We start from the raw sequence: 22377 nt of genomic DNA on the forward strand, positions 1-22377 counted from the left end.
ACAAGCGTCCCCGGAAGAAGGTCAAAACAATGGCCTGTTACGTATTTGCCCTGCCAGCCCATTAAAAATCTGAGGCTCTGTCAAAAGATATTGTCCTATCTATAGGCAATGAGCTAAATATGATCACATATCTACTGGATAGGCCGGCATTTTTGTAGACTGCAATACCCTTAAAGAGGCTTTCCAAAAACTGAAATGTATCACTTGTCCATAGGAGCTGGAATGTAGCTGTGGTCGATAGGTCAGGCACCCATCCTGCTGGTCCGTCTAGTGCCTATAGGGTGGTGGCCAAGTAATGTACTCTTCTGTCTGGAAGTGTAGTTATGGATTTATCTCAGTGGGGTGGAGTGGGGGTGCAACCTCTGGATGTGCCCCTAACCAAGTAGCTATGTCTATAACTACAGTGGTCCCCACTTAATAGCCCCATGCTGTATGATGGACCTTTTTGTAGCCGCCACACTGTATAATGGGCCACCTTATTAAAACCCACTCTATATGATGCCTACCCCTTAGTAGCCCTCACACTACATGATGGCCCCACTCATTCTGTATGATGGCCCACCCTAGCATTCTTCACTCTGTATGCTGGCCCCATTAGTAGCCCCCACAATATTGATGAACCCCCTTAGCAGCTCCACACTGTATGATGGCCCTACTTTAGTAGTTCCCACTCTGTATGATGTCCACTCCTTTGTAGACCCCACACTGCATGATGGCCCCTTTTAATAACACCCATTCTGTATGATGACCCACCCTACCAATCACACTCTGTATGCTGGCCACATTAGTAGCCCCTACAATGTTGTTGGCCCCCCCTTAGCAGCACCCACTTTGTATGGAGCCAACTTAGTAGCCCCATACTGCATGGTGGCCCCCCAAGTAGCACCCACACCCTTGATGGCCCCTTTTAGTAGCCCCCACACTATATGATGACCCTACCATAGTAGCTCCCACATTGTATGAATACTCATGCTAGCAGCCCCCACTCTCCCTGTTGGCCACATTAGTAGCCCCCACAATGTTGATGGCCCCCCCTTAGCAGCACCCACTTTGTATGGAGCCCCCTTAGTAGCCCCATACTGTATGGTGACCCCCCAAGTAGCACCCACACCTTTTGATGTAACCCCCACACTATATGATGGCCCTACCATAGTAGCTCCCACACTGTATGAATACTCATGCTAGCAGCCCCCACTCTCCATGTTGGCCACATTAGTAGCCCCCATGATGTTGATGGCCCTTTTAGTAGCACTCAGTTTGTATGAGGGCCCACTTAGTAGACCCCCAGTCTGTATGAAGACCCCCTGCAACATTAAAGTAAAAAATATCATATACCTTGAAGAGTCCAGCGGCAAGGTGCGAGCAGATGGACGTTGTTATGCCATCGGGCTGTGGCACACACAGGGCGTCGGAGTCTTGATGCAATGAGGTAATTACGTTGCTCGGCTTGGATCTGCCTTTGTGAAGGAATGGAGAGCAACAGGAGGACAATGTCTTCATGCTCCACCATGGAGTTTAACTGTATCGGTGAGCTGTGCTCACTGATATAGCTCAGCATGGCTGTCGCTCCGTATGAGCTCCTCCTAGTCAGGGGCCTAGGGCGGCGACCCTCTCTGCCACCTGGTAGCTATGCTACATCTTCTGTCTCTTTCAGACTCCTATGTAACGTCTCTCTACCCTTGGACAATAGTTTACAAATCTATGACGTCAAATATTTTTTAACACAATTGTAAAACAATAGTCTCATCCACCTACGGCTTTGTTGCACACTGTATCCAGTCCATGTTCAGCCTCCCTTAGGACTCTACTGGAATAAATATAAAGCTTTTGAGGTCCTATATGGGAACTTTTTGAATGTTTGGGGTTTTTTTTCTATTTTTGATCAGTTTTCTTAAACCAACAGTGATGTCATATCGACACAGCTCTCAGAATGACTACATCCATTGTGTGTAGGTGACAAGTAGATGTGCAGAGTTGTTTTGGTGGCAGAAAAAAATTGCTGAGACATCGGCATTTCGGGTAAATAAGTTATAAAGGTAACCTGAACACCTGCTCACAGTGTATGTGTGTGTTCCTGTAGGCACTAGGGGATTTCTTGTGTTAGTGGGCTATATTTCCTTACAATGCTTCACATTAAATTAGATGTAATATGCAATTGAAGCCATATTTGCATTTGTGGTTAATTTTGAAAGTGTTGTGACAAGGGAAAACCCACTTGATACTGTTTCCATTGCAAATATAGATGATTCGTATACAGAAAATGATGAAAATAAAGATCTAGTTATTATGACATTTCCTGTCGATTGTTACATAAGAGAGAAGAATGGCAATGCCGGTCGTGTGAGTTCTGACTATTGCACAGACCCAGTGTTAAAAGGTTTCTTTGTGTCTAAGTTGCTGGTAGTGTTAATTTTAGGTCCTGCCACATCACGATCGATGCACAGCATCTGTCACCCCCGAAAAAATTATAATCTAAAAAACTGAACATTCTGCTGCTGCAAATGAACCATTTCTTTTTTTTTTTTTTTGGGGGGGGGGCTTCTATGAGCCTTTAAAGAGGAGCAACCACCAGGATGTTCCTATATAAACTAAAGGTAGTACTATACTGGCGCTATCATGCGGATTCTATACATACCATTAGTTGTGAGATCAGATGTATAGTTTCTGAAATACAAGCAAGTAAAGTTTGTGATATGCGCTGTTATTTGATTGATAGCAGCTACAGAATATATAATAGGTGGATCGGGTTTTGCTGGTTATTCCCGCCCCTGCCTGCTGCCTGTCCTTACTCCCCCCTGTCTCTGTTATTATAGGCGGAGAAGGGAGGGAGGAAGGACAGGGGGGAGGAAGGACAGGCAGAGAGACTGGGGCAGTAATAACTTGCAAAACCTGACCCACCTATTAGATATTCTGTAGCTGCTAGTGAAATGCACTGTTATTTGATTGATAGCAGCTACAGAATATCTAATAGATGGGTCAAGTTTTGCTAGTTATTCCTGTCTTTATCTTCCTACCTGTACTTCCTTCCCCCTGTCCTTCCACCCTCCCTCCTTCCCCTATTTTTGGGTAGATGTGATGTTTTGATTGCCTGTTGTGGCTATCCAAAAAAACATAAACAGGCTTTGTTGATGTCCTGGTCCTGAAGAAGAGGTTTCGACCTCGAAACGCGTAGGCCGATGAAATAAAAGATATTTATTCATCAACATCTCTACACTTTCATTTGGCTGATGTGTGGCGCTAACCCCTTTTCTACTCCTGTTTGAATGCTCCTCCACGTGGAGCTGCAGCAGACGCCATTATCTCATGCTTATCAGTGGTTGTGACTTTCACAACCACAGTAGGTGAGTGTACATTTCCTTTATATACTACACTTGTCATCCGGTGTTACCCTCTCAGCGCTTCTTATTTTTAGATTTATCACCTGTGGGCGTGTGAACATTCTAAGAGGAGAGATTAGTCGTGGGATTATAACGCTAGGCACTGAATAGCCTGATGGCACACCCCTGTGGGCGTGTTAACATCCTAAAAGGGCGGACTAGTCAAGGGATAGAATGCCCTTGCAACTAGTCCTTGCGCTCATTTGCATATCATAAAGGATGTTTAGAAAGACTTTTTCTAGAGCTCTTTATCTATGCTAGTGTATACAGGGATGGTTAGGCAGGGATTAGGGATATACACCCAGAACTGCTCGTGGTCCTGGGTGGTTATTGCACCTGACAGGTTCACTTCATAGTTGTACAAATGTTTCATTTTTTACGTTTTTGTCTATTTTGTATGGAAATGAGGTCCCGTATAATCCTTTTATAAGGATCAGAGTTTTGCTTTCAAGTCAGTCCCTGCGAGAGTAACACACAAATACGTCTAGTAATAGCCCGGGAAGATCTGCTTATCTGAGTAAGTCAGCCATCATGTTTTGACACTTAATGGAGTGTGGAAGGAGAGGTGATGTCTGGTGGTGTAAGAGTGACACCGCTGCTTCCCCCAGCCTGTATTTCATCACTTACACTTAGAACAATAGTATTTTCTTATCGACTTGACAGGAACATGATTTTGTGCCAATTGTGTGGTAAACCTGTCTACTCTTCCATTAAATAATTCTTTACAAATACATAGCAGCGTACCTGCGATAGAGATATCGGGGGAGAAATAACTCCGGATGCCAGTAAATGCAAACAAAATGCAGTATACTACACTAATAGGCTCATTGCGCCAGTGTGACTCCTCATTATTCACAGCATGTCTCACATTAAAGATCATTTAATGCCTCGCATCACTCCAGAGAACGTTCTCTAACATTAACAGGTATACCAGACATTTCATGCAAGATCCAACAATGCAAGGAAATATTATCGGTGATTATTACGGCTAATATTCTATTCATTACATAATGTATAGAATTATCTAAAATATAAAATATTGCAGACTGCAAGATTTATATTAGTTGTAATGATGGTTTTATTAATATGTTTTATTATTATCATCTTTATTTGTCTTAATAATATTGTAATTCAAATTAATATATTGTATTTGCTTGTACTTAAAGGGTTGTCCCTTCTGGAGCACTTATGGCATATTGTCATAACACAGTCATGTGGTTTCTGGCAATAGAAGGTCACAGTGTTTGGTTGCGCAGAATGCTCCCTGACTTTCCATTGTTTCCTGCTGTCAGTATTCATTAGTATAGGTAGCTTTCCTGCTGGATACATCTCTCTCCCCATTAGACTCAGCAGGAGCTCACCTTCCACACAGCTGCTGATCATCAGCATTATCTTGGTGCTTAAATACCCCTTCCTGCCTGGAACTGGTGCTAGAGATATCTTTCAGTTCCTTCAAGCCTAGGTTGCAAGCAGGTGGCTTCTACTCCTCTGTGGTATCGTTGCTTAAAACTGCTGAACTTCTACCTGGGTCATCTAATGTTAAGTAGTTCATGCTTTTTCCCCTGTGTGTCCACCTTGTGTCTTCTATAGTTGTTTAGTGGGGTTGACGAAGAGCTCATCCCATTTATTCCCTATTTAGGGCTCAGCACTAAAGACACCGAGGGTCAGGTATCCGGATCGGCACATAAGTGCGGAAGCTATCTAGGGTGGAGTGGGACCTCTGGTGCCAGCAGTAGGTTTGGTCAGGGGTCACCATCTTCCCTTTCTCTAGACACATGGTTTCCCTTCCCTTTCGCTGTGCGCTTGGTAATTCCACATACCAAGCGTGACACATATAGACAGACCGACCAATGGTTGTCTGAAAATTTTCTGAGTCCATTCCTGACCCCATTCCTGTTCCATGCCAGTCTTAGGTGCGGGTCCTACCACTATCAGACATTTGTAGGTGCATCCTGTCAATATACATACATATTCCGGATGGGACAACCCACTCAAAATTAGACTTTAGTGGTATATTGCTAAGATATGCCCTATTGTTTTGATGGGCAAGGATCTTGTATGTTGAAACCCTTTTGATCTCTAAATCGGAGAGTCAAAGTTTTGTGGTTTTGTGGTGTGGTAAGGAACGTGGAGCTAATAGGGAATGGCTTACTTAGCACCCCTGCCACCTAGTTATGGCTTTATTGGTGCTGTTTGATTATTTTAATTGGCCGTTGACAGTGAATGATGCAATGGTCCAAAAACTCCAAAAGTAAGGTTATGCAAAAAAGCTTGCATAGCGTGCCGCTGCAGAGAGAGGTTGCCGACCCTGGCAGACTCAATAAGGCCATTTACGCCTATTGCCTATTCTTTTTTTGATACAGATTAATGGTAATGAGTTAAGAATAATCATTTCAATCAAAAAAGTTATATACCGTAGTCATTATTTTTGGTCAGATTAAAGGGGATGTCCAACCTCTTTTGATTCCACATATACCCCAGGTTAAATAAGAGAGCCTATTCTCACCTCCAAGGCCGGCATGGCGCCAACAGTGCCGAAGCTCACGTGACCTTGTAAAGTCACGTAAGCCTCGCCTCCAATTAGCGCCAGCTTCCGTCTGCCTGCCTTCAGACACAGGCTCAATAAACAGGAAGTGAACGGTAGCCGCAATGCTCACTTCCTGTTGATTCACTCATTTGTCCGAAGGTGGGAGACAGAAGCCAGTGCTGATTTGACGCTGATCTTGCGTAACATCACGTCGTCATGTCAGCCCCTGGAAAGCAAATACCAACACCGCTGGAACAGCTCTGGCCGTGGAGGCGAGTATAGGCTTTTTTATCTTACCTGGAGGAAACCTCTGGAATCAGAAGGTGTTGTCCTTGTAGTGGACAACTCCTTTAAACATTTCCTTGATAAGTAGATGTTTTTGTTCCATATAGTTTAACTTAGATCCTCAGTTACAGAAGATCTGCAGTATGTCTCTAGCATGTTTTACTTCATAATCTTGAGGTTAGAGTGAGTGAACATTTTTGAGCAGAGAGTACATGGCTTAGCAACGATAAGACTGTAATGAGCATCTTCTAAGTGAAGAGCGATAACATGTTGAAGTGGTGGTGTGTGTCTGTTGACATTTCTCCTTTCCCCAAGGGCTCATTCACACTTCTGATTTTCCCTTCCGAGAGGGTCATATTTTTCTCACGTACCTGGGATAGTCTATGGGGTCTATGACATGTCCCTGACTTTTCAGTCTGAAGAAAATCGTGGAGTCATGTCCAATTTTGATCCAAGGGTCTGATTAAAATTGGCTATGCAAGTCGGTGGATCTGTGAAAAAATTGAACTGCACTCACAAGACATTTGAGTGTGGTTCGAATATCACGGGCTGTTAAAATGGTAAAGGTGGAGAAACTTTGGAGGATATGGCTTTTTATTGACCTGCTTTCCAGCACATCGCAACCTACTACCACCGCCTAGCTTAGTCCCTTATTAGAGTTCTAGAATTTATAAAATTTGACTGCATGCTGCTACCAATGGCAAGCAATTGTGTTGGTTGGGTATTTTCAATAAAAGATGTCATCATTTCATCATTTATCTTCAAAGTTCTCAACACTGTCACCTGCTCATCAAATATTTCTTTTGATTCGGCACAGGCTGTTTGATCTACAAAAGACATGTCTGTCATCACTCCGCACTATCACTGCATGAAGAGCTGCACCTACACCCTGGAATCCTCTTCTTGTTTAATCCCTCGATCTCCTAGTTTTAATCTAGACCCAGAACACACTTTTTTTTTTTTTTTGGTGAATCAGTAACTTTTTTTTGTTCTTCTTTAAAGTTCACACAGTTATTGATGTACTTTTACTGATCGACTTACTTGCTCTTCAGTATTGTGAAGTATTAGTTTTCCAAGCCGTATTGATCAACATCGGAATTCGAGAAGATATTTGAGAATACGTTCAGGGACAAGTCCAATTAGCATGCTGAGTGTGACTATTGCTTGTTTCAGCGTCTTTGCCAGATTTAGATTAAGTGTCTCGCGTTTTAGAATATTCTGAATATACTGTATTGTACAACCAATTCCAGCAGATTAATTAATCATCCAAATTAAAGTTCACCATGAGCTAAAATGAGCTGGAAAATGTTGACCTTTTAATTACACCTTTATTATATTGCGCCAAATATCAACTCGACAACATAAAAAGTGGCAGAATTTGGGGAAAAACACCAGATGGGATATTAATCTCTGAAAAGACCATAATGTCTCTAGAAACCATTCATCGTACTACATAGTTAAAACATTATTAGGAACATACAGTTGTCACTCAATGGCCACATTTATTAGGAGTGTCATTTCATATGATATTCTACAAAACAATGTTTGCTAAAGTGAATTCAGCCAAATTGTAGGTCTTTTAGTAAATATAATTATTTAATTCGAAAGATGAAGTCAACCTTTTTCTAAGCAGTCATGAATGTGCACCATTTTCTGGCTTTAGGCTTAGAGGTTGTGTACTACTTTTTACATTGATGGTCTATCCTTAGGATAGGTCATCAATGTCTGATCAGCTGGTGTCCGACACTGGTACCCCCACCGATCAGCTGTTTCTGGTGTGGGCGGCAGAAGGCAGCCAGAAATGCTCAATTCCGGCCTGCCCCATCTTCTGCTAGCAGCCACAGTCAGTTACTGCACATCCGCCTCCTATTTATTTGCATGGGAGGCAGATATGCAGTACCTGGCCGTGGCAGTTGATGGGGCAGCGCCGGAATTGAGCATTTTGCTGCTGCCACCGCCGCCACAGAGAACAGTTGATCAGCAGGATGCCATGTGTCGGACACCTGACAATCAGTGTGGAGGTCCCTGGACCCCAGCAGTTCCATTTCTGGCCTTTGTTTGATGTGTGCAAAGGAGCTGACTGACTGACCATATCAGTATTAAAAAGGTTGTCCACTACCTTTTAGATTGATGACCTATCCTTAAGATAGGTCATCAATGTCTGATCGGCCGCACTGAACTGTTCTTGGCAACAGTGGTGGAAGCAGGCATTCAGAAATGCCCAGATCTGGAGCTGTCCCATCTGATAGCGGCTGCAGGCATTCGGAAATGCCCAGATCTGGAGCTGTCCCGTCTGATAGCGGCTGCAGGCATTCGGAAATGCCCAGATCTGGAGCTGTCTCGTCTGATAGCGGCTGCAGGCATTCGGAAATGCCCAGATCTGGAGCTGTCCCGTCAACTGATAGTGGTTGCAGCCTGGAACTCCACCTCCAGTTCAAATCAATAGGCCGCTATCAGTTCTCTGGGCATCTCCAGAACTGAGCATTCGGCCACCTGCTACCGCCTCCGACACCGAGAACAGCTGATTGGTGGGGGTGTTGGCTGTCGGACCCCAGCCGATCAGACATTGATGATCTATCTTAAGGAAAGATAGGTAATCGTAATGACAGCCCCTTTAATAAACGTTTCTTCAACTTTGATCCCGTATTCAATTCTTAGAACTTTTCAGGCTATTTTTTAAAATTTTGCCGAATGAAGTGAAAAACTTTTTTCTTGTCCAATTTTGGTGCATGATTTGTGCCAATTTTGGTGCTTTTTGTGTCAAAATAAATTGGTTTGTGCTATTTTATATTGTCAGCTAATGAGTCCTCAGAATGCAATAAATGGATTAAATGATCCGTGCTCAGTCTAGAAGTTGCACAGGTACCTCTAAGAGAACTAACTCTGAGAATACTTTAGGATATCGGCACACTCCATTGTGGAATTCTTGATAATGAAGTGGATTTTATTGACTAGACAACATATAATTCATGTTTTCAATACTTAGTGTGTCATATTGTGGCATTTCAGGTCCTCTTTTCAAATAGAAGATATTGATCACACTCAAGGAGGCGTGATCAGGGGATCCAAAAGATTCATCCAGGGAAGCAATGCCCCATTGGACTAGTCCTGGCTCATTTACATGTGAACAGTTGCAGAAGAAAAGTCCTTTTATAGAATAAAGAAAGCTTACATCCAAACTTTATTAGAATGCTGCTATAAATATGAGAAACAATAATGGCAGTTTCCAATGGTTAGGAGGCAATATTTAAATTTGTTTTTCCAGGGAAATTCGATTCCCAAAGAAACTACTTTCCACAAATGTAATGTCCCTTATTAAAAGGAACCTGTCCCCAGATTTGGCAACTATAAGCTACGGCCATCATCAGTGAACCCTTATATACAGCATTCCAAAATACAACATATAACAGCCCAGGCCACTCTGTATAATGTAAAAACACTTTTATACTACTCACCTAGGGGGTGATCCAGTCCAATGGGTGTCACTGCTCTCCAGTCCGGCGCCTCCTCTCTGCTGTGATCTCCGTCCTCCTTCTATCCAGCTCAGGCCGGCATTGCGGTCCATTGCAGATTCACTTTGATCTTCTCTGAGGGCAGGTCAAAGTACTGTAATGCACGTTCGCAAGGAAACATTAAAGACCGCCTGTGCATGCGCACTATAATACCTTGATCTGCCCTGAACAGGGCAGATCAAAGCGCGCCTGTGCAGGACCTCAATGCCGGCTAGTGTGGATGACGTAGGACGCGTCATGCACATGGGTTTCAGAAGGAGGAGGACGGAGATCGCCGTGGAGAGTAGGCACTGGACCAGAGATCAGCGACACCCATAGGGCTGGACTGCCCCCAGATGAGTAGTATAAAAGTGGGGGTTTTTACGTTATACAGAGCAGCCTGGGCTCTTATATACAGTATTTTAGAATGCTGTGTATAAGAGCTCACTGGTGGTGGCAGCAGCTTATAAGGGAAAAACCTGTTGACACGTTACCTTTAGGCTGTGGGGTCTCTCCAGACCTCAGTACATAATACATTTAAGATATAAATAGTAATAAAAATCCTTAAACTCAGCTCACCGCTGACCTTTTCGGCCTGGTCTTCATCGCATTCTCAGGTCAGAGTTGGTAATACTGAAATCCCCAGGGCCTTGATTGCTAGGCATTGGCTTCTGGGTTTGCTGGACCCTGGGGGTTTCTGCACATGTGCCTTCAAGTGTCAAAGCCCATGACATCACGACATATGCCGAGACCTTTGCGGGTGCATGTGCTGGCCCCTCCTTGGCCCAGCAAACCCAAAGCACTACTGATGCCAGTCTAAAGATGTGACGAGGACTGGATGGGTGGAGGTGAGCAGTGGAAGGGGCAGAGATGTGAACATAACTTTTCTTTTTTTAACATTTTCATGGCCGTTTATGGTTCAGAAAAATATCGATTAGCAGCTGCCATCTTATTGAATCCAGGCGGAAGCAAATTAAAAACAATCCACATTTTGGTAAATACAGATTTTTGTAAAATTTTAGTGTAATTCAATTTTACTCAAGTTTTTTTGTTACTCTCTAGACCTCTTAGATTCTTTTTAATGAGTTATGCATCAGATTTAACTGTAGAGTATATTTTTGGAGTCTCGAAAGTAATATAGGAACATGATGAACCTGAAAAGACTACTATAATTCAGGAGACATTTTGTTGTTTTCTATTGGAGAGCGTTGTGGTCATGCTGTGGACCTTTGCTGACTTTATTTATCATATTTGACTATTATTAATATTATTTGTTTATTCATTTAGTAAAATGTGTCTAATAAGCTCTTTCCATGTATATTTTAGGAGAGCACATAATTGCTACAAATGCCGGCAGTGCAGTTTTACAGCAACTGAAACGCAATCCCTTTTGGATCACTTCAACTCTGCACACTGTCAAGAGTCCGAAATCACTACAGCAAATGGTGGAGAGCTCCATGGAATCGCTTCTATCAAAGAGGAGCCAAAAACTGAATTGAAGGTGTACAACCTTGTCACCCCTGAATCCAAACTGGGAGAAGCCATATATGAAAGCACTGTGAAGAGGGAGAAGCCTGACGACAAGGATGTACTCAGGGAGAAATCTTGGTCTGATGGTTCAGTAGATGACCTCCGGAGCGTTGCCTGGAGAGGATCGGAGATTATGAGAACAAGTCCATCCTATACACAAATGGGTTTGGGCCTTTTGACCACAGTGTCTGTCAACCAAGAACAGCAAAAATCTTCAAGAGATAGTCCAAATGTTGAAGCAGCACATCTTGCAAGACCTCTTTATGGCTTGTCTATAGATGCTAAGGGATTTCCAGTAGTGACTGCTGGAGCCAGCGGAGAAAAATCAGGCCCACTTACACCACAGTACCCTTCATCTGGAGACAGCAAGTCCAAGGATGAATCTCAGTCACTCCTACGGGTGAGTCTACACATTTAGTATATTTTTTGTTGTCTACAGTGACCATCACTATACAGTTTATTTCAGCTGCTGAATTGGGACTATTGGCAATGTATTATGTTGCTATTTTGAGTTGTCTTAATTGATTTTTTAGGAGATCAACACTTATTATATTATATAGAAATACATTTTTATAGCAAATCATGAGGTACCGGCTGCATTATAATTGTTATTTCTGTTGGAATTACCGGTAGATATTCTTTAAACATGAGTTTTGAAGGTTATTTAGAAAGGTTGAGGTGAACCTACAAATGTATCGGACATTCCTTTATTTGATATTTTAAATTGGCCGTTCTCACCCCTGTACAGAAAATTTTAAGGTACCTATTACAGAACGGACAAAGGCCGGTTTAACACTTCTCACATTCACAAGCTAAGTACAAACTTCTATATCCGGACTGGCATCTGGTCTCCTGACCTATACTCAAGAGACTCATATATTTCTATGCCTACGTTGGGTTTGGATCAGGAGATTATGGGCCATGGAGTTCATTGTGGTCTGTACTAGGACAGTGAATGTTGGATATGGTAAACCGCCTAAAGTTGATAAATATTGATGGTTTGAGCCATAAAGAACATTTTTTCCAAATACATTTTCACAATAAAGTTGGGCTTGTTTGAACTTTTTGGCCAAGAGATGAAAGTTCTTTCCATGAAAGATCTTTCGTTGAAGGAACCTTTTGTAGGAAAATGGTTCTTTTCATATTTAGTACATTAGTTCTCCTACCATGAACCTATTGTCTAATATATATCTTCACTTTTAGTCCATTAGTTGTCCTACCATCAACCTATAGTCTAATATATATGGTCACTTTAGTCCATTAGTTGTCCTACCATGAACCTATTGTCTAATATATATGGTCACTTTTAGTCCATTAGTTGTCCTACCATCAACCTATAGTCTAATATATATGGTCACTTTAGTCCATTAGTTGTCCTACCATGAACCTATTGTCTAATATATATGGTCACTTTTAGTCCATTAGTTGTCCTACCATCATTCTATTTTCTAATATATTTGGAAACTTTTAGTCGATTAGTTGTCCTACCATGAACCTATTTTCTAATATATATGGTCACTTTTACTCCATTAGTTGTCCTACCATTAGCCTACTTTCTAACGTGTATGACCGTTTTTAGTCCATTAAATGGAACTTACAACCTAATTCTTCTTGAAAAGTTCTATATACACAAAGCAGAAAAGGTTTTCTCTCCAAATATTTTAATAATTTATAGATATTAGTTAAAATAAAAAAGATCTTCTTGTTGGCCAACTATCTACTAAATCGTGTAGGACAGTCTTTAAGGTCTAATGAGAACTCTACGAAGGATTAGTTAATAAAACAGCCAGTAAAAATAATAAAAGGGCATTAGCTATGTCTATTTTCTCTTAAAATACTCTCTAGTAGTTGGAGATCAAAAACTTTCAGTTGTAGTTTTTCAGAGATCTATTCTCCTTGTTAGTTTGGAGTTTGCAATTTTATTTTATCATTTATGCCTGTCGTGAAGATACATTGAGAAAAATCTCACATGAGTCTTGTTTTTAGCTTTAATTAGATCAGTGACATCATAATTATTATATATCAAAACGTTTGACATATCACTATGGGAGTTTTGATGAAGGGAGTGGTATGTTTGCCGAAGAACTTGAATGTTCCTATTGAACTCGATTAATCTTCTTTTGAATCTCCTAGAAGAGCTATCATGACCATGACAGGTGATTGACTTTGATTAAATAGACCAGTTTCCTAGAGGAGCCTGAAAAAAGGGATCATACGGCCAAAGTATTGATCCTAAGTGATCTATGGTCAGCTTGTAAGCTTAAAAGGGATGTCTACTACTAGGACAACCCCTTCTAATTCCACTTGTTTCCCCAAGTTAAAAAAACCCCAAGACTCTATACTCACCTCTCATTTTGGCGCTGTTCCAGCTCTGTCAGTAATTGAATTTCAGGGTTATTGTGACATCACGAGAGTCCCGCATCCAATCATCGCTGAGTTCTCTCACCACACTTTTGGACCAAAAGAGCAATCAACAGGAAGTGAGTGGCAGCCACTGCATCAGTTCCTGTTGATTTTACTAATTTGGTTCAAAGGCAGAAAGAGAGAAGACGGCAGTGATTGGACACGGAGCTCCTGTGATGTCAGAATATCAGGTGAGCCCCAAACCACAATTACCAACAGCCCTGGAAAAGCACCAGAATGAGAGAGAAGTACAAAGACGTTTATTTTAACTGGAGGAGATAAGTGGAATTAGAAGTGGTTGTCCCAATAGTCGATAACCCCTTTTAAAGTTGAATCTTTTTTTATGTTGCTGCTCAATCAATTATGTAATTTTTTGAGAGGGTGAACAAAATATGAATTGCTCTTCAAAAGTACATATCTTAAAAAAATTCATTTTTTTTAATTAATAGCTATTTTTTGCCATTGTGGATATCCTAAATATTAAATTGGAGCATTTGCACTTTTTGAAGTTTAGACCATTTTGGTGTGTCAATACACTCAAGGGTTGGTAATGCAAGCGCCCCATAGCATGACATTTTTTGGGCATCTTGTCTTAGAAGTCTTAGGGGTCTCTCCCTGGTCACTGTAACAAAAAAGCCAAAAAGAATAAAGCAGCACTTTGTATTTTCCAAGATTTATGCAAACTAGTGATGAGTGAGCACTACCATGCTCGGTACTCATAACAACCAGTTTGATGCTTGGATGGGCGTGACTCAAGTACCTAACTACAATTTAAGTCAAAGGAAGACTTGACTATTTTCTGGAAAAATGCTTGAATCTCTAAATGACATCCATTATACTCAGATACTTGAGTAGCACCCATCTGAGTATCCAACTGTTCATTTGGAGTACTGAGCGCTCAAGTTCCTGGTAGTGCTCTCTCATCACTAGAGATGAGCGAACCTGAGGTTCGTTGTTTGGAATTCGGGCTCAGAAACCGACTTCCAAAAAAACAAAGTTCGGGTTCGAAGTTCAAGTGAGTTATGAGTGCAAACCACTCAAGTGAGCAGCGCTGTGCTTGGGTATGAGTGTTGTGCAGCCCTGTTTAAGCCACGTGCAGTGTTTGAACAACTCGCACTGAGGGTAAAATCAGCATCATCTGATGCAGTGTGCACACACAAAATATTTTTTGAAAAACCTCGTCCATCCGCCCCAGAAGTGTTCTACTTATGGCTGGCTGCAGATGGGTGGAGCCTTGAAATACCCAATTACTGACTTCCATTGAGGTTTGGATCAAGTCGGGATTAAAAACCGAACTTTAGTATTCAAATGTATCTGGCTAACCAAACTTCCAAAGATTCGCTCATCCCTACTCATCACTTTTATATGTAATATACTTATAAAAATGAAGGTACTTAGTTCATAAATTGGCCAAATTATGAGAGCCCATTAGCCACAAGACAACCTTTCTTCGATAGGACCTCAACCGAACATCATACGTTTACATGGCAAAAAGTCTACAAATTTAAAGGACCCATAGGATGTAATAGTGATTAAATGCGACCTTAGGCTGATCGGAAGGAGTCGGCAGACAAAAAACAAAGTATACTTTTGGAGTTTTTTACTACCTCCATAACTATTGTAGGAGATCATAGTTTCTGGATCTTGAACTCAATCTAATTATCACTCAGACTTTCTTGGACTGTTTTTATGATTCAGTTTCACCTACTATTATGTATTACAAGAAACGTTGGCCGACAAACTTGATATTGGCACAACCATGTGTGTTTTTTTTTTTTTTTATGCGGCTTGGTTTGATAGACGAGAATATATTGTGTCTGGTTTGGATTTCCCATCTTCCGTCATTGGAGCAGTAGCATTATTTTTCTTTTTAACATCCATTATTTAAACCGTTTCTAGCAAAGAACATTTTATTGCTAAAACGATGTGGCAACATTCTCAACGTGATCAAATGAACAAAAGAAGCATATGGTCATATCTTTCACTGTGATGCTGTGGCAATGGGCTAGATCTGCTTTCAACACTGGCATATGGAAATAATTATTTTAGTAAGTCTCTGTGCTTCCTGCTAATACCGAAGAAAATAGGCCATCTCATGAATGTTTAGAGATTGTAGGGGCAAGTAACATTAGATTGAGTAATTCGTCTTTTGATGGCCTATGCATGTATTAGTGTCACAGTACATTAGAATAGTCCCATACTAAAATCTGGTGGGCGGAGGTGACGGCATATATTGGTTATTTAACTTGCTCCACATGGTTGATTCAGTCTCTGAATTCTCTCTTTTAAAAAGCTTGAGAAGTCTCTCAGTTCCGTGAACACGTTCTAAGACTGTGTTCGACGTCCTATTATTTATTTTTCCTTTCTACTTTTCCAGAATGAAGATACCTAGACATTTGTAGTCCAAAAATAGGGTTTCCAGATCAATTGCACCCTGAAAGGGTTTCAGCTTTAGAATATCGAGCAGAGCTGTGTTCCTTCAGATGTTTTTCGCCCTTCAACATTTTTTTTTATCTACCTATTTTTCACGTTGATCATTTACAGAATTAACTAAATGAGCAGAATTTGCCTAGTAATGATGACCGGCATGTGGACTTAACCTCAGGTTATGGAAATGTAGCTTTGAATTCATTAGGTTAGAATTCCTAATTACTGAGCCGTATTTTCTTAAAGCACCTTGATAAGTTTATTTCACAAAAATACATTAAAACCATAATTTGGAGATATTTGTCTTCTAAAATTAAATTACCATACACATGTGTCCATGCTTTACTTTCCTTTTGGCTCACCAAATCCTGAGATCTGTGTCATGAAAAGGCCAGCTTTTGGGTAGCATGAAACATGATTTTGTGATACTCTACTGGGGAATATTTGTGCTTGATAGAACGAAAGGCACTAACCGGAATAACTGTGTCAAAAATTCTTTATTCCCCCGTCGTGTCACATGTGAAGGCAGTAGGGGATGGGGACGCACAAAGCACGTCGGCCGATGGCCGTTTCGCGTCTGTTCGAGACACTTCCACGGGTCCAAACCCTATCAAGTTTGCTACAGGATAGATGTTTTTGCTTTGAAATGAGCACCATGGATAACTCCATCATGACAGCCAGGAAGCAATGAAGCTGATGGATAATGCTGAACAGAGATTATAGTGTAGTTTGCATGAATTGTTCTAGTGTGAATAGTGCCCAGCTTTCCTTCTATGGTTTTCAATTTATGCCAGATGTTTGTGTGGCCACCCTGTGATTTTGATGCAGATTACAGCCTGTCAATGGTTTTGCTGGCATGTCTTGATATTCTATTGAATTTATATAGTATGTCAACACTCACTGGTAGAGATGAGTGGACCCGAGGTTCGGTGTTCGCACCAAACACAGACTTTACAAAAATAAGAGTTCGAGGCCCAGTCGACAGCGTGATCGGATGTAGTATGCACCAAACCAAAAAGATGGAAAAACCGTGCCTTCCCGTCCCCGAAAGGGATCTGTTTATAGTTGCCTGAATGTCGGCGGAGTCCCGAACTGCCCAATTAGTGACTTCCATTGGGATTTGGGTCCTATACCAAACTTGATCAACACTCTGGTTAAACCTGCCAAATTTGCACAGGTCCGCTCATCTCTACTTAGTTGATATTACTATTGTTTTCCAACACTGGGATCCTGGACTTGAATCTGTCTAAGGTCAACCTCGTGATGGAGTTTACATCTTCTCATCATACTTGTTTGAGTTTCTTCTTCGCTTTTAATTCCTCCAATACCCTAAATATGTTTTAAACGGTTTGTCTGCTATCTTTTATGAGTATATTAGCTGAAGAAATGTTGAATAAGTGCCCTATTGCATACAAAGACTGATGTCAATGATGAAAACATACTGGCCCCACATAAGCCATGGCAGAAAACAAAGTATTATATGTATCGACTTCTTCTTATTCAAATGCTTATTTAATTATGTGAAATTAATAGGTATTTATGGAAAAACTAATGGCAACCTGTTTGGCTTCCATGGAGTTTTGTGCTTATACACAGCAGCCAGTCTAAAAGTGAATCTGTCCGCTGGTTTTTGCTATGTTATCTAAAGGCAGCATGCTGTAAGGGTTAAAACATAGAATTCAAGGATGTGTCTCTTATCAAGGTCTGATATTTGTTTTCCTGCATTGTTTGTTTAAAAGGAACCTGTCACCTGGTTTTTGCCATATGAGAGCAGCATAATGTAGGTGCCAAGATCCTCCTGATTCCAGCAATGTGTCACTTACTGGGATGCTTAGTGTAGTTTTGATAAAATCACTGATTAATCAGCAGGATATTATCATTGCATGACTACTTAGAGTGCTGCAGGTAGTCCAACATATACATGAGCTTTGTATAACTGCTAGATCTGCAGAGAAACTATTGATTTTATCAATATAACAGCAAGCAGCTCAGTAAGTGACACATTGCTGGAATCAGGGTCTCTGTCTCTACATTGTGCAGCTCTCAAATGGGGTTGCAAAAACTTGGTGACAGATTTCCATTTAAGCAGCAGGACTCCTCATTCGGACTACAATATCACATGCACGTCATTCCGGCACTCCCTTTCCTCTGATTGGCAGCTCACTGTCTATAGACTTTGTATATACAGAGCCTGGTGTGGGCGGAGTTAGCTTTTTCAGCGCTGCTGTATTGCTAAATCTAAAAACTCTGTGTCAGAATTTCTGCACCCAGTAATCTAAGTCATACATCAGTGGATTCAGGATTTCTTTGCCTACATCAAAGGCTCTCAGATGAGGTAGCAAAAACCTGCTGACTGATTCATTTTAATTAAAAGAGCTACAAAGTAAAGTAGTTAATGAAACAAAATAAAAGTTGGATTTCTGATAAGCTCAAAATTTAATTAGCCAAACCTATTCATCTGGAATCACTGATCATAGTTGTACACCTATGTTTCCGCTCTTACTTTTACTTGAATTTCTCTCAAAAAAATTCATGCAAAAATAAGACATGCTAGTAAAGCTCTTTATAGACTGCAGTCTAGATCAAAATCTCTGATTGGCCAAACATAGACACATGTAGTATAAACATTTCTTAACAGAGTATCCTAAAATCTTTAAACTGGTCATACCCACCACACATATCAGGATATGTTGACTCGAAGGGATTGGTAAACCAGTCTGGCTACCAGTGAGGAGTCTTATAGCTGCAATATTTCTCTGGGAAATATTCAAATTGTCTCTTCGGGAAGGAAGGAGACAAACTCTAGTGCCACCTCTTGGAAGTAGCAATTCTAAAAGTCAAAAGTGGCCCTTTAATGAGGCTTTTCATATGACTTAGGATTTATGCCAGATCATAACCTCAATTTGCAGACACAATGTTTTGGGGTGATTGCCCCTCATCAGTGCAAAGTATGAGATCTGATTTGGATGTATGAGAAGCTATAGTGGGGTCTAAGGGGAAAACTTTTTTCCTTGCAGAGACTGACAAACCAATTTGGAGAAAAGTATTCCCTTTGGACCCTGCTATAGCTTCTCATGTAGCCAGATCAGATCTCATACTTTGCACTGACGAGGGGCAATCACCCCAAAACACTGTGTCTGCAAATTGAGGTTCTGATCTGGCATAAATCCTAAAGACCCCGTCACACACAGAGATAAATCTTTGGCAGATCTGTGGTTGCAGTGAAATCATGGACAAATTGTTCCATTTGTACACAACCACAAACCTGGCACTGATTGTCCACAATTTCACTGCAACCACAGATCTGCCACAGATTTATCCCTGTGTGTGACAGGGCCTTAAGTAATATGAAAAGGCTTGTTAAAGGGCCACTTTTGACTTTTAGGATTGCTACTACCAATAGGTGGCACCAGAGTTTGTCTCCTTCCTTCCTGGAGAGACAATTGGGATTGGTAATGCATATTTGAATATTAATCTAATTTTACAAAGACCCCCATATGAGAATTTTTGTTTTCTCTTCTCAAAAAAAAAGTGATCCTCTCTGTTATTCTTCCATATTTCCTCTCCTGTCATCCGTTTCACACTGTTAGTAAAGCTTAAGTGTAGCTAAACTATAATTATGTAAATGATGAATTAATGTTGACGGTAAGATTCATTGATATTCAGTAATATTTAGAAATGTATGAAGTTTAGGACATCCCCGCCTGAAGGAATTCTCTAATCTCTAATTGCATTCATCTCTTTTAAAAAAAAAAAAATCTATATGTACGGTATTTATATTAAAATGGGTGTAGAAAGCATTGGCAGCGAAAATCATTATTTGGGTGTGTGACAACAGACAGAGCTCAAGTGGGTCACAATTACATAAAAAACTTGAGGAAAAGGGTGAATCACCATGAACAAAGGGACTACCGAGGCAACCCTTAACACCCAGAGGCTTTTCAGTAAACATTTAGTAATATAGCGGTTGCTAGGTTTTCCTTGGCTTCGAGTAATAGATAATATGCTAATCTAGAGATAGGATGAGTAATTTCTTAGATTGACGTACTTGAAGAATATCTTCAGTCACGCTATTATAATGCATATGGAATATTCCAATAATCTCTGCATTAATACATGGGTTGTTTGAGTTTACGTCTTTTTTTTTTTTCCCGGAAGCGTTATCACTCTCCCATCCCACTTGGGCTTTGTTGCTCATTTCTAGTAGGGTTGTTTTTTGTTGTTTAAACTTATTCGACCCCTTTATTTTCTCTAATCTAGTTTTTCTTTCTGCATGTTCAATAAGATGAAAGAGTGGTCACTAAAAAGACCACTTTAGTGACCACTCTTCAGATATTCCAATAATCTCTGCATTAATACATGGGTTGTTTGAGTTTACGTCTTTTTTTTTTTTTCCCCGGAAGCGGCATCACTCTCCCATCCCACTTGGGCTTTGTTGCTCGTTTCTAGTAGGGTTGTGTTTTGTTTTTTAAACTCATTCGAACCCTTTATTTTCTCTAATCTAATTTCTGCATGTACAATAAGATGAAAGAGTACTCACTAAAGAGAGTGTCAGGCCCCTACAAAATTGGACAAACCCGCCAATTTTAGCAAGACTGACCTTTTTTAAAACATTTTTGTGAGGGTCAGTTTACAAAAACTGACTGGCGGAACTGCACGACGGCGGTTCGGGAAATATTTACCAATTGGCAGTTGTTTAGTAAACAGATAAGTAAAGTCATTTAGTAAATACCTAAACAGTATACATGGAATGGTCTGTAATGGATAGTTTGGTGAGAGTAAAGCTCCGGTCACACATAGCGAGATCGCTGAAACGTCACAGGTTTTGTGACTTATCAGCAACCTCGCCAGCGATATCGCTGTGTGTGACAAGCAGCAGCGAGTGGGCCCCTGCTGCGAGGTCGCTGATCGTGACACATTGGATCAGGACCATTTTTTGCTCATTGGTCTCCCGTTGTGCAGCACGCATCGGCGTGTTAGACGGTGGGAGACCAACGAGCACCGGTTCTGAGTGTGCAGGGAGCCGTCGTTACATGGGTCACTGGTGGATGATGGCTGGTCGCTGTGGAGATCTGTCTGATTGACAGCGCAACAGCGACCATGTAGCGGTGTTCCAGCGATCCCAGCCAGGTCGGGTCGCTGGTACGTCGCTATGTGTAACAGGATCTTTTAGATGCCATTGTTCTTGGCAGCACAGGTCCTGTTTACATATGATGATGTGCTGTTGAGAATGATGAATTTCAAGAGAGCTTAAAAATATTTTCAGCTGATGAATGAGCATGTTGCTTGTTCATTGGGTGATTGGCAACCTGTTTACACTGCAAGGTTTTCATTAAACGGGTGGTTCACTACTTTGCCATAGTGACCACATCCCTTTAAAACTGATAAGGAAGGCTTTTTCTAAATACCTAGTTCAGCTAATTCTGCCTGCGAGCGGCACTATCACTGTCCACTCATCTCGATAAAGTGTCCCCCGAGGCTCGGTGACCTCTGGGATCCGGAGATGTCAAGTCAACTTCCAGTTGACCTGACATCACCGAGGCCAGCCCCAGTCTCCGTAAGTTACAGGGCTGTGAGCAGCGTTTCACTGCTCATCACAGCCTAACCTCGCTCCTGCTTGCAGCACTCTGCAGTGAAGGAGACCACGTGACATGCTGGGCTGTGATGAGCGGTGAAATGCTACCCACAGCCCAGTCACTGAGGAAGACTAGGCCACAGTGATAGCAGGTCAACTGGAAGTTGACGTAATATCAGTAGATTCCAGAGGTCACTTCATGGGGATGAGCGGACTGCTATAGCGCTGCTCACAGGCAGAACTAGCTGAAGAAGGTATTTAGAAAAAGCCTTTCTTATCAGTTTGAAAGGGATGTGTCCGCTATTGCAAAGTAGTGATCTACCCCGCTAAACAAACATTCATATGAGCGATCATTCCTGATGATGTTTGTGTTAATGCACCTTAACAGGGGCGTTTTGGCACACCAGCAACTGATCGTGTTGGAGAGGAGAAGGATCAGCATGTTGTTGCATTTCAGCACCTAAGGCCTAAGACACACAGCATGAAAATTGGAGCTAGTAGAATGCGATAAAACATTGCATTCCACTCGGATCAATATTAGCCTATGTGCCAGCACCCATGAGCCATTATTTTCTCAGCCCTAATCGGACCAAGAAAACAATCACAGCATGCTGCGGGTGTAATGCGATCCTAGATTCTCTTGCACCCATTCAAGTGTATGGGGCAAGAGAAAAATCGCACTGCACTAGTAGTACAGCGGTGTACCGCGAGTGCAGGGCGAGAATGGCAATAGCCAGCTACTAAGGAGAGAGGGTGATAAAT

General features: G+C 41.4%; 1 protein-coding gene across 2 annotated transcripts in view; it reads left to right on the plus strand.

Annotated features, from left to right (window-relative positions):
* TRPS1 (transcriptional repressor GATA binding 1) overlaps window positions 1-22377 on the plus strand; it is a 387031-nt gene that overhangs the window by 182467 nt on the left and 182187 nt on the right. For both annotated transcript variants that reach the window (XM_075352932.1, XM_075352933.1), the window contains one exon: window positions 11007-11610. In XM_075352932.1, coding sequence (XP_075209047.1) covers window positions 11007-11610 — 604 coding nt within the window. The remainder of the gene's footprint in view (window positions 1-11006; window positions 11611-22377) is intronic.

This window comes from Anomaloglossus baeobatrachus, chromosome 6, assembly GCF_048569485.1.
Source record: "Anomaloglossus baeobatrachus isolate aAnoBae1 chromosome 6, aAnoBae1.hap1, whole genome shotgun sequence".
NCBI classification, from domain to species: domain Eukaryota; kingdom Metazoa; phylum Chordata; class Amphibia; order Anura; family Aromobatidae; genus Anomaloglossus; species Anomaloglossus baeobatrachus.